Here is a 12,407-nt window from a genome sequence, read left to right as displayed (position 1 = left end):
GTGACCACAGAAACCAGACAAAACAATCAGGAAGATCAACTTTTACCTCAGATATGTTGGTAAATCACTGAGAAAAAGAATTGATTCAACACGACTACACTTAGCATCAGTGGCTAATCAGAATTCTTAACAGGATTTCTGTCAGTTATATACGCACAGGATATTTAAGCTGTTATTTCACAGATTTAGTGTAGAATGAGTTTAGAGTATTTTGTCACAGGGAAAAGTGTAAAGTGCCACATATCCACAAGTAGGCAGCAAAGTGTTGGTAGAAATGATACCGGAAGTGACGATATTTTCTTTGAAAAGAAGCGGCAGCAGGAACTCTAGTCCTCACAAATTGTGTTTGGTATAAAATAAAATTTAACGGATGAAATGAAATGAAACATGGCATTACTGTCACCTTACAGCAAATTACCTGAACTGAATACTGCAACTATTCTAGTAAGTATCCAGCTCGCATGCGCTTTGTTGTTCAGCTGAATGTTTGTTTATACACAGCTGGAGCTTCAGGAACGGTTCGGCTGGAGTTTGTGCTTTTTCATGCTTTTATAACAGTTGGTTGAAAACGAGGAGAAGTTTCAGTCCAAACTCGCCGACGCCATCGTGCAGCGGGAGAAAGACATCAGCGTTAATGTGTGAGTAATTTCACAACATCCGGTTTCACCTTCCTCAGCCACACAGACCCAGCGCGAGCTTTCCGGCCGCGCTTTCAGGGGAGCCTTCATCACGGAGGGCTGGACTCGTCACATGACGTCACAAACTAATTTGCATGTTACTTGAGTTGTGTGGGGTGGGTTTTTTTTTTTTTTAGGGATGCTCACAATTCACGCAGCGGCTACAATTATCGACACCTTAACGATCTTTTGGCCGTTGCAAAAGTAGAAAAGACTTTTTTTTTCAATGTGTAAATTGTGCATGAATAATTACTCAAACTTCTGCTGGAAAAAGTGAATTGATTCCTGATTATTTAGCACATCAGATCACGCGACACCTTTGGCTACGTTTACATTAGACCGTATCTGTCTCGTTTTCTTCGTGGATGCACTGTCCGTTTACATTAAACCGCCTGGAAACGCACAGCAAGAAGGTCCAGGTTCGAGCCCTGTGGCTGGCGAGGGCCTTTCTGTGTGGAGTTTGCATGTTCTCCCCGTGTCCGCGTGGGTTTCCTCCGGGTGCTCCGGTTTCCCCCACAGTCCAAAGACATGCAGGTTAGGTTAACTGGTGACTCTAAATTGACCGTAGGTGTGAATGTGAGTGTGAATGGTTGTCTGTGTCTATGTGTCAGCCCTGTGATGACCTGGTGACTTGTCCAGGGTGTACCCCGCCCAGGGCTCTACAGTGCGCACGTTTCACTCGCGTTTGCGAGCGTATTTTTCAGCATACGAACGTCGAAAAAAAAACACGTGCGAGGGCTTCTTGCGGCCGACAATTTAGGAAAGCACTGAGCACAGACGCGACGAGTTTAACATTCTAAAATGTACCAAACGTTAAACTGCAAAGTATGTAAATCCAGCGCTGGATAGCCTACCTAATATAGAGGACTATCGCGTGGCGTCACCGTACCGTGAGATTTTGTTAGGGCGCCATATTGGAAGACCTCAAGTACATACATACATACATACATACATACATACATACATACATACTCACAATATAAAACAAACTACGAGCGAGAGTGAAGTGACACTTATCTGTTTTTATTTATATATATTTGAATTATTTGGACATGGGGGAAAAACTATATTTAAAATCCAAAGAGGGATGGAGGGAGGAAAATTAAAACAAAAGAAAGAAATGAAATATATAACATAAATGTGATAAAATTAAGGATGTTTTTATTCAGTAAACATTTAAAAAAATGTTCTACAACACTCTAGCCTAGTGACTTACCAGTAACAAAATGGTCTGAACATATTCTGTACTGCTGTAGACTTGAAGTATTCAGATCCGCTCTGCATAAAGCAGCTAAATCCTCTCTCTGTCTCCTGGCAGAAAGCTCCTTGGTTTGCTCCCCTTGTGTCTCAATCACAGCTGGTATTCTGTAGAAAGACTTCTTTTCACCTTTCCCATCAGCTTTGTTAGAACACCCTAACACAGCACAAAAGTTTACCATTGTAGGTTTTTGATGAACCAAGTGCATGAAATTCTAACGAAAACACCCTAGTCATACGTTCAGACTGCAACCTGAAACGACCCATATCCGATTTGTTGTGAAATCAGATTTTTTTGTTAGGCCGTTCACATTACCAATTATATGAGACTTGTATGCGATCTCCAATATGAACGGAAAACGACCCAAAAGTGTCCCGCATGCGCAAATTGACACGTAATAAGCACATCTACGTAATACGTAAACAAAAAAAAGCACACACTTCAAGTTTGCAAGTAAAGCATGCAGATGAGGCGAGACCTGGCGATGTGGTTTTTGTGGCGGCGGCGGAACTCGCACAATAATCTGATTAATGTGGGCAGCAGACTAATGAGACCGAAGGTGTCAAATTACTGGAAATTTCCAGAACAATCTTATACTCTTGTAATACAGGATGATTTAAGTTATAAATCAGTTATAGAAACTGTTTTATTTAATCAGGCTAACAGATCAACATCCAGGTCCCTACCAAATCCACCATTAGCTTGATCAATTCTATAAAAGTCTATTTAAATTCTGAAAACTGTACAAATGTTGTTTTCCACCAAAGAGGTGGGATTAGCCAACGCAGAATAGTGACGTTTGTCTCTTGTTGATGACGTGTAGGTCGCATGAATGCGACCTGTCCGGTCAGACTGCAGTCGCATGTGAAAATAACGGATATGCATCGGAATTAGGACCACATACCCAAGCGGCCTGGGTCGCATGTGAAAAAAATCGGATCTGTGTCGTTCAGATTGTCAATAACAAATCGGATACAGGTCGCATATGGGCAAAAAAATCGGATATGGGTCGTTTCAGGGTGCAGTCTGAACGTAGCTGTCAGTGGCTGGCTGTAATAAACACAGCCAAGGGACAAAACCATCAATCAGAGTCAGTTTCTCAACATATCGCTTCCTTTCAGCAGGCTTCAGGGTTTTGAAATAATCTGCCATGTCCACAGACCATGCACAGACTTATCCATTATATCCACAGTTTTTTGCCAAGTCTCACACAGGTTTCTTTCAAGTCTACTGTTGGGCCAATAAATCATAAATAAAACAGCTCAGATTTGTTTGCTTAAGTCATTTGCCACTCCACTTTATTCTCGTGGGTTCACATACCGCTGCCGTTATTTCCCCCTAATCACGAGTTTTGGTCTTCCAATATGGCGCAGGGTCTGTTTACTTCCGGTTTCGGGTGACGTCAGTAATATCCCTGTATAGTGTAACGAGTAACGACCTGTATTGTTGCAAGTGTGTGTGTTCAGTGTTTTTTTTTTGTGTGTGTGTGTGTTCTGCCTGCGCCTTGCTCCCTGTCTGTAGTTGCGTGCATTGCCTCTGTCTTGCACTGCGGTGGTTCCCATGGTAGCCGGGGGGAGTGAAAAAGTTAAATTTTTTTTTTGCCGTTCTGCCTCATCTTTCTGTGATTGCCCCTCTTTCCCACGGTTGTATGTTGTGGGTGTGGCATTAGGTGGGAAAAGTGCTTTTTAGGGATTCATCAGATCATTCAACTGAGAGATAACTGAGAGCTGGTTCGGACCGAGCTGAGAAATATATTCGCTATGCAGAGAATAACGGCGTTTTTTAAAAGCAATGATGGTGGAAACAAGAATAAAAGAACGGACGAGGAAGAAAGTGTAGTGAAGAAAACCTAGAACGACGGGAGAAGGTGCGGGAAAATTATATAATGAGATGGAAAGCACACACCCCAGTGCAAACATTTAGATGGGAACATACAACACAGCAGAAAAACAAATAATATACAGTATATACAAATGGTGCATGTCACAACACAGCAGAAAAACAAAGAATATATATACAGCTGGGCGTGTTGAGTTGCAGATGTTTAATTGCACATTAGTTATAGAAACTCAGTTCAGCTACAAAACTCAGGATATTGCACTGTATTTGGTATTGCATTGTATTGGGTATGGATGTAAAAGTGTAGAAATATAAATATAAAATATACAACAGCTATAAAAACTAAAAAGTTGCTCTGTGAGGTTGCACTGTAATAAGTATTGCACTGTATCGGGTAAGTGTGAGAATATTGTCCTTTTAGGTCCTTGTTGGGGCATTGTTGCACCTGCCAGAAGTGGCATCAGTCAGTGCATGTAATTAGCCTTTTTCACATTACGTCACTTGCAGAAGAACCTCACATCCGTTTTCAGCCTTTTGAATGGAAGAAGAGGCGGCATGCTAATCTGCTGGCTAACAAGTAGCAACCATAGAAAGTCAGTAAACTTCCTTTCCAAAACAAGGCAGATAGGTGACTGGAATGGTCGCTAACAATACGTAATGATAAACAACAATGCGCAATATTTTATTATCAGTCTTATCTGTGAATGACACAGTTTTGTTAACATATGTTGCCGCCGTATACCTCTTCTTCCATTCAAAAGGCTGAAAACGGATATGAGTTCCCCTGCAAGTGACGTAATGTGAAAAAGGCTAATTGTTCAAGGTGGTTATGGCCTGTGGGAAAAAACTGTTTTTGAGTCTGTTGGTCCTTGCTTTGATGCACCTGTAACGCCTGCCTGAGGGCAGCAAGTCAAAGAACTCAGAGCCAGAGTGGGAGCTGTCCTTGATGATGTTGTTGGCTCTGCTGAGCTCTGCTCTCTGTTTAGCTACTGTTTGTTCATTCATTCAGTTGTTCGTTATTCATTTGTTTGTTCATTCGTTCATTCATTCATTCTCAATTGAATTTTGCGTTTTATGTGTTGGTGTGTCTAAGGTTTGCGCTGCAATAAACCTTTAAAATGAAAACCTGCTTGTGCCCCCATTTTTTTCCCCTGTGCTCCTAAAATTTTTAACTTAGGAGCACGTGTGCTCCTGAAAAAAAGTTAGTGTAGAGCCCTGACCCCGCCTTTTGCCCGTAGTCAGCTGGGATAGGCTCCAGCTTGCCTGTGACCCTGTAGAACAGGATAAAGCGGCTACAGATAATGGGATGAGATTATTGATGATGATTTGCACTAGCAGTGCTCTCACTCAGGCTCTTTCTACATTATTATTATTATTATTATTATGAGGGGTTTTTAATTCAGTGATTATTTTTAATTTGCTTTTTAAAAAATAACGTGGAATTATTTACTAACGTTTTATGGAAGATATTGTTGAGGTGGTGTGTCGTCGTCGTCCCCCCCCCCCGTCCCCCCCCAGTATAGTGGGCAATGTCTCTTTACATTGTATGCTTTTTTTTTTTTGAAAACTGAACAATTTCTTACTCTACACATTCATGTAAACATAATTACTGTATAGATCAATAGCAATTATGAGTATCTTTCCTTAGTGTTCGATAATCTAAACCTCCCGTGGATTGATGTTGATTAGAAGAAGAAGGAAAAAAAAGAAGAAACCTTTATTTGTGTAGCGGTGCACCAGAGTAATGGACTATGGTTTGTTTTTGATACTGTTTCTTTAAATGCACCTAGCCGTGTGCCACAGGACTGATCACAGGACTGACCAATCGGGAGCACTGGCATTGGTGCGCTGGCCAATGGGAGAGAGGAAGAGAGGGTGGGACGGGGAGAGAAGAAGATGGCGGCGTCCAAGGAGCAGGCGTGCGACTGGGTTCGCTGAAGAAAATAACAAGTTTTACACTAGCTAATGTAAGTTGGAGTCTAAGTGTGAAAGTTTGAGTATTGTTGTTTGTTTGCGGAAGAAGTACGGTAGTTGTCAGTGTTCGGGAGAACCAACGTGAAGACATTGAAGACCGTATTCAGCCGTAGGCTACGGAAGCAGTACTCGTCGTTAGTGTGTGAGACGGATTGAGCTCACTAGGTAGTTTTGCAGTCTCAGACAATAGACTTCTGTAGCTCGACGCCTTTCCTTCGACAGCGGAGCAAGATCATCTACTCCAACAGCTGCCTGTCCCTGGACCGCTTCTCTCTCTCTCTCTCCTTCCAGCCACGGTGGTGCCCGGTGTGTGCGAGTACCCTGCCACCAGTCGTTTTGAAGAGTCGTTTGGTACAGAGACTGTACGCAAGCCCACTCGTTTGGAACTGTGAACTTTTATGAGGAAACATTGCATTCTACAGGTTGGAAACCGTGAACTTTTATGTGAGAATACTGAACTGGGAGACTGAATTATTGTTTACTGGGTATTCAGAGCGATTGCTCCCGTGATAAGTATAACTGCCCATATTGTTTGTGCTTTAATTTTGGGTTTATCATTCTTACAAAGGTGATTTGATAAGGGTCTGCTGACGAACTTTAAGTTTCATTTTATATTTTATTTGATATTTTTGCTTGAAGGGCGGCATGGTGGTGTAGTGGTTAGCACTGTCGCCTCACAGCAAGAAGGTCCTGGGTTCGAGCCCTGTGTGGAGTTTGCATGTTCTCCCCGTGTCCGCGTGGGTTTCCTCCGGGTGCTCCGGTTTCCCCCACAGTCCAAAGACATGCAGGTTAGGTTAACTGGTGACTCTAAATTGAGCGTAGGTGTGAATGTGAGTGTGAATGGTTGTCTGTGTCTATGTGTCAGCCCTGTGATGACCTGGCGACTTGTCCAGGGTGTACCCCGCCTTTCGCCCGTAGTCAGCTGGGATAGGCTCCAGCTTGCCTGCGACCCTGTAGAAGGATAAAGCGGCTAGAGATGATGAGATGAGAATGAGATTTTTGCTTGAACATTTTCTTGGTTAAAAAGACCCATTTTTTTTGTTAAGAAGAGAATTCATTGTGAAGATGATTACCTTTTATAGTGAGAGACTAAGGGGAATTCATTTCCAAAACCATTTCATTTTAACACATTTCATTTCAAAACAAACTTTATTCAACGCTCTTCCTATTAAAAAGCATTTACAATTTTCAACTTAAAAGATTAAAAGTATTCTTGTTAATTAATCCATGCTTGGTCATTGCTGCATGTTACATTTGTCACATGCACACTTCAAGCACAGTGAAATTCATCTTCTGCGTTTAACCCATCTGAAGCAGTGAACACACGTGCGCGCTCACACCCAGAGCAGTGGGCAGCCACACTACGGCGCCCGGGGAGCAGTCAGGGGTTCGGTACCTTGCTCAAGGGCACTTCAGCCCAAGGCCGCCCCACGTTAACCTAACTGCATGTCTTTGGACTGTAGGGGAAACCGGAGTACCCGGAGGAAACCCACACGGGGAGAACGTGCAAACTCCACACAGAAGGGCCCTCGCTGGCCGCTGGGTTCGAACCCGGAACCTTCTTGCTGTGAGGCGACCGTGCTAACCACTACACCACCATGCCGCCCTCTTATTAGTTCTTATGTGCAATAATATTGGATGGTAACTCTACAGTAATGATGTAAAGTCAGTGATATAAACTTCTAATAGAAAATTCACTTTTGGTCATGGCACCATAGACTGTTGACGGATTTACAAAATTCTATCGTTATCAAATTTGCAGACAAAATGAAGCAGCAGTGGTGGTGAGTAACTGGGAAACAGACATGGAGGAAAGGGTTATGGATGGAATAACCAGTTTTTATTACTTTGGAAATGTCAAAAAGAGGTTAGTGATTGGTTATTGGGAGCAGTGGAGATAATGATTAGACATTGAGAACCACAGTGTTCAGCAATTGGTCGTTGAGAACATCGGCTCACGCAAGTCTAACTCGGTAGTTAGGATTTACCCACTGGTGGTGAGTCACTTGAACCTGCTCTGTTGACTTGTATTAGTACAGGACCATCACTAACAACACTGCTGGTCCCTTAACTCTTACAGTAACCAAAGATGAAGTGAAGGAACACGTTTAGGAACAGTTTTAACGTTCCCATTCAGTGTGTGTGGCGTGTGAGGAGTGGGGTTCAGCATCGAAGTAAAATTGGGAACGAAACAGTGTCCCATTTCATGATTTTTAAATTCTGACTCGTTTCAGACGTCTGGCGTGCAAACTGCCTCTCCCGGTCAAGAACAGTGAGGCTCGGCCCCGTGTGGACCTGGTGGTGTTTATCGTGAACCTCCTGTCCGAGCGCAGGTAACCTCCATGGCCCTCTGATTGGACTGCTTTTATGTTTGGAAATTGAACATCAGCCAGCCTGATGCTTTCTTTTCTTCTTCTTCCTTCATCTTTCTAACCCATGCTGCCATGTTTGTCTCCGTTCTCATGTGTCTAGTCTCCAGGTGGTGGAGAGTTCCCTCAATCACCTGAGTTCGGATTTTTTCCTCGGGAAGGTGTGCTTCATGGTCACTGATGGTAGGTGATGTCTTTTTCTCTTCATGCAGATGTACTGAAGACAGTTAACAGCGCGCTGCTCCACCTAATAACGCCGTCGCTACTCTCCGGAAGAATACGATAGCAACCGTTTAACACCCTAGCAACCAACTGAGATTCCTTAACAACCTAGCGATGACATGGACTCGTAGCTTTGTGCAATTTCTTTCTGCAGTTGTGTTCTTTTGAAAAGGTCCTAAGAGTGTGTGTGTTTATGCAGCACGGTGTGGCGCTTTGGCTCAGGAGCGTTTGGTGAGCGTGAAGAAACTTGCAGCGTCTCACCGCTGTCCTGTAATCTGCGCTGAACACCAGGTACGACACTCAACTCTGTACTACTGAACACACTGAGCACAGGGTTAACTAAACACATTAACATGAGTCTGCGTGGGACTCGTCTCCATCCTGTGGAAATTAAGAAGAATGGGATGAAAAGTTTGGCAAATATATGTATTGTGAAAAATTCTTACTTGATCCACTAAATTAAATGGATTATTGTATTTATGTATAATGTACTGATTTTAGTTGACGTTAAAAGCAAAAATGGTTGATTACAGGATTATAAGATGAATTATCTGCTACATCGTTGTTGTTCCCTAATAAACAAAACATACATACACATTCTGACAAAAATAAAAGTTTTGCATCTGTGAAACATCTAGTTCTCTAGCTTAACCTGCAAAGAAAAATATTTAAATTAAAATACAGTTTTACTGATGTAGGCTAAAGAGTTTATGGTTATGATTTTGACACGATCCTTTGAGAGCAGGATTAAGTGTAAGGAACCAGGTGAAGGCTGTGAAAGTATAGAGCAACAGTGCGGGGGGGGCGCAGATCTGGGCAAACACAACTTCGATTAAATTTAAATCGACTCAGAAGGCAGTTGGCATCCAAACAGCACTGATTTTATAGACCCTTTTCAGTCACGTGACCTTCGTAAACGCGACCACCATTTTGGACATGTAGCGGACTTCGGCTCGAATTGGTTTGAATGCGAGGAAGGCAACAAACGGAGAACATACAAGAAAAAGGAGCGAGATGCAGAAAACAACTTCGCTATCCAGCGACGTAGGGCATTTACAGGGCGAGCAGAGGGAGAAATAACAACAGTAACGACACATTAGCAACGCCGTACAGAAATAACGGTTTATGGCACAGACCCTTTCGGTTCTCGCTCATCTAGCTGCTACAATGACTGCTTAGACTGCAACAATAATACCTAACACACATTTAAGTATCCGTCGTAAAGACGTGAAACTCGTCGAGTGACGAGTGTGTTCATTGATAAGCTAACACAATCTAAAAGTAGACATACCATCACACTGCCCTGGCGCTGTGTACAGTTTACCTTCTATGGCTTGTGCACTCACTATTTGCCATTACTTTCTCCAACCGTTGTTACAGATTACAGAGAACGGCCTGGATTTAAGAGACAAATACATGTTCCTCTTATTTTGAACACTTATTTGTAGGCAGTGCTTAATTTGTAAAGTGGGAGGTCCCGGAGCGCAGAGGATGAGCGGCTCCGGTGCGGAAAAAAAAGGGGGGGAGGGGGCGCGGCGCTGCGCTTCTGGGCATGTTTTGTAATAACACTGCAAATTAAGTTCATCTGCAGATGTTTTGTGGATGTCGTTTCATGAGAGAAATCACCAACAAGACAGATATCAAAATCAGACATTAACACGAAATAAACTTGCATTTTTTTAATTTAATTATTTGGGTTTTTTTTTTGTTGTTGTTACATAGTCAAAAGAGGTGTCGGATCACCGGATCCAGTGTAAATAGCTGCCGGAGCCAACGCCCGAGGTTCCGGAGCGCGCTCCGGCTTGCTCCCCCTCAAATTAAGCGCTGTTTGTAGGACACTGCCTCTGATCTGTCCTACAGTCTACCAACAGCAAAGGAACACAACGCTAGCTAATGTCGTTATCTAATAGCTAATACAGAAGAACAAAGAGGTTACAATGGGTTATTTTAGCCTATTTGGTTACACACTCGCCGCCACAGAATGTTAACAGCAATGTAATGCCTTTTCTGGCTAATTTTATTTGTCTTACCTCCAACAAAGTGGTCACTACACAAGCGTTGGTATGCCGCTATCCATCTTCTCCGTCGGTCAGCATCTACCGGGATCCGATAAAATGATAACCCTTGCCTTGTTTGTTGATGGTTACTACATCCAGGTGCACAACAATATAGTGGCATGATGAAAGTTTTGCTGAAAATAAACACTTTCTTTGCTGCCGTTCCTGAATGCTGGCTGTGGTAAACTACTGGTAGTACATGTCCAAAATGGCGGCTGCGTTTGTCGTGACGTCATGTGAAAAGGGTCTATATACGAATTGTTTGTTAATTGGGTAATTTTTTTTTCCTTATGTTTTTTTAAACAAGATTATTTTAAACAACTGATTTTTGCTATTTTCCACTAATATTCAATTTTTTAATGGTTATATAAAAAGGTTTTACTACATCTGGGTTTAGGAAACTAAGCTTCCCTAAACCCAGAAGTTCCTAAAGGTTAGAGAAAAATCCTTGGGTCCAAAGGGTCGCTGGTTTGATTCCCAGGACCAGCAGGAAAAATCCATGAGCAAGCGCCTAACCCCTAACTGCTCCCCAGACGCTGGGTATGAGTATGCTCGGTGTATGTCGCTCTAGATAAGAGCGTCTGCTAAATTCCTGTAATGTAATGCAAACCTAACCTCAATATGAGGAAACATTAATTCATTTTTTGGGGGGGCAGCTATGGCCTTATGGTAAGAGAAGCAGCTTTGGGACCAAAAGGTTGTTGGTTCGATTCCCTGGACCAGCAGGAACGGCTGAAGTGCCCTTGAGCAAGGTGCATAACCCTCGGTTGCTCTGGGTATGTTGTACATCACTCTGGATAAGAGCGTCTGCTAAATGCAATAAATGTAAACATAAAATGGTATTTAAATATTGCACGACAAATTATGCCAAAAAAAAGTTAAGTCTGTTGTTAATTCAAGCCAAAAGGACTGGGAGCTTTACAGTTTTCTCTAATCCTGGTTCAGGAATTGAAAAAGTTCCTGATATGTGCATCAGCCTGTAGGATCATGACTAGTAGCACTGTCGCTGATGGGTGTATGACTTCATTCTCTCCGTCTCTCACACGTACAGACGGAGGACGGTATTAGCACGGCAGCATCGAGACTCCTCACCATCCTGAAGGTGTCGGCTGGTTTGTCTCCCATGGCGACCACGGCGCTTTACCTGTCCACGCTGACCCGCTGCATCGTGCCCTCTGACCTCGATGAGGACTGACCTCTCACCCCTTTACCTTTCCCTGCGTCTTTTTAGTTCTGGGATTAATATCACCCTTGCCGTGATGCCTGCAGAGTCGGTAGTAAGAATTGGAAATTTGAGGAAAATCCAGACAAAAATGTACGTTTGAGCCTTTACAGTGAGACTTTTGACCTGAAGTCTGCTGAGCACGTATGGGTTTTGATCAATAAATTTGCCTAAATGAAAAAAAAAAATCCTGTTTGAGGTGTAAGCTTACTGACTGTTGGTCTTTTGGTGAAAAGGATTATGGGATTGCTAACACAGAAAAGGGTGTATGATAAATTTGGGTAAAATGAGGCACCTTGGACAGGAACCTAACCTCTTGTACAACATAACAATAATATTACAATTACAGCCAATACATTTTTGTACATTTAACCAAAAAAATAAAAAGCAACCTTTATCATTATTATGTAGTGTCACCTGGACAAATCGAACTTGGCGTAAAAGCCGACAGTCAGTTTGTTGTCCAGACTCTGAGGAACTGGGCGGCACGGTGGTGTAGTGGTTAGCGCTGTCGCCTCACAGCAAGAAGGTCCTGGGTTCGAGCCCCGTGGCCGGCGAGGGCCTTTCTGTGCGGAGTTTGCATGTTCTCCCCGTGTCCGCGTGGGTTTCCTCCGGGTGCTCCGGTTTCCCCCACAGTCCAAAGACATGCAGGTTAGGTTAACTGGTGACTCTAAATTGAGCGTAGGTGTGAATGTGAGTGTGAATGGTTGTCTGTGTCTATGTGTCAGCCCTGTGATGACCTGGCGACTTGTCCAGGGTGTACCCCGCCTTTCGCCCGTAGTCAGCTGG

General features: G+C 43.1%; 1 protein-coding gene across 1 annotated transcript; it reads left to right on the top strand.

Moving 5' to 3' along the window:
- Nucleotides 1-293: 293 nt before the first annotated feature.
- On the top strand, nucleotides 294-12,005 carry pane1 (proliferation associated nuclear element). Its single transcript, XM_060899171.1, has 6 exons — nucleotides 294-444; nucleotides 559-638; nucleotides 7,983-8,081; nucleotides 8,221-8,300; nucleotides 8,539-8,630; nucleotides 11,448-12,005. The coding sequence occupies exons 1-6, from the start codon at nucleotides 388-390 to the stop codon at nucleotides 11,589-11,591; spliced, it is 552 nt and encodes a 183-aa protein (XP_060755154.1). The 5' UTR covers nucleotides 294-387; the 3' UTR covers nucleotides 11,592-12,005.
- The last annotated feature ends 402 nt before the right edge of the window (nucleotides 12,006-12,407 follow it).

Source organism: Neoarius graeffei, chromosome 18, assembly GCF_027579695.1.
Source record: "Neoarius graeffei isolate fNeoGra1 chromosome 18, fNeoGra1.pri, whole genome shotgun sequence".
Classification (NCBI taxonomy): Eukaryota; Metazoa; Chordata; class Actinopteri; order Siluriformes; family Ariidae; genus Neoarius; species Neoarius graeffei.
Note: the sequence above shows the minus strand (reverse complement) of the source record. Positions and strands in the feature narration are given on the sequence as shown.

Excerpts from the sequence above, each read along its gene's own strand:
- pane1 (XM_060899171.1), top strand. The coding sequence starts at position 388 with ATGGCATTACTGTCACCTTACAGCAAATTACCTGAACTGAATACTGCA. Across the intron at positions 639-7,982 it reads AAAGACATCAGCGTTAATGT|ACGTCTGGCGTGCAAACTGC; the intron begins GTGAGTAATTTC and ends GACTCGTTTCAG. Across the intron at positions 8,631-11,447 it reads TAATCTGCGCTGAACACCAG|ACGGAGGACGGTATTAGCAC; the intron begins GTACGACACTCA and ends TCACACGTACAG.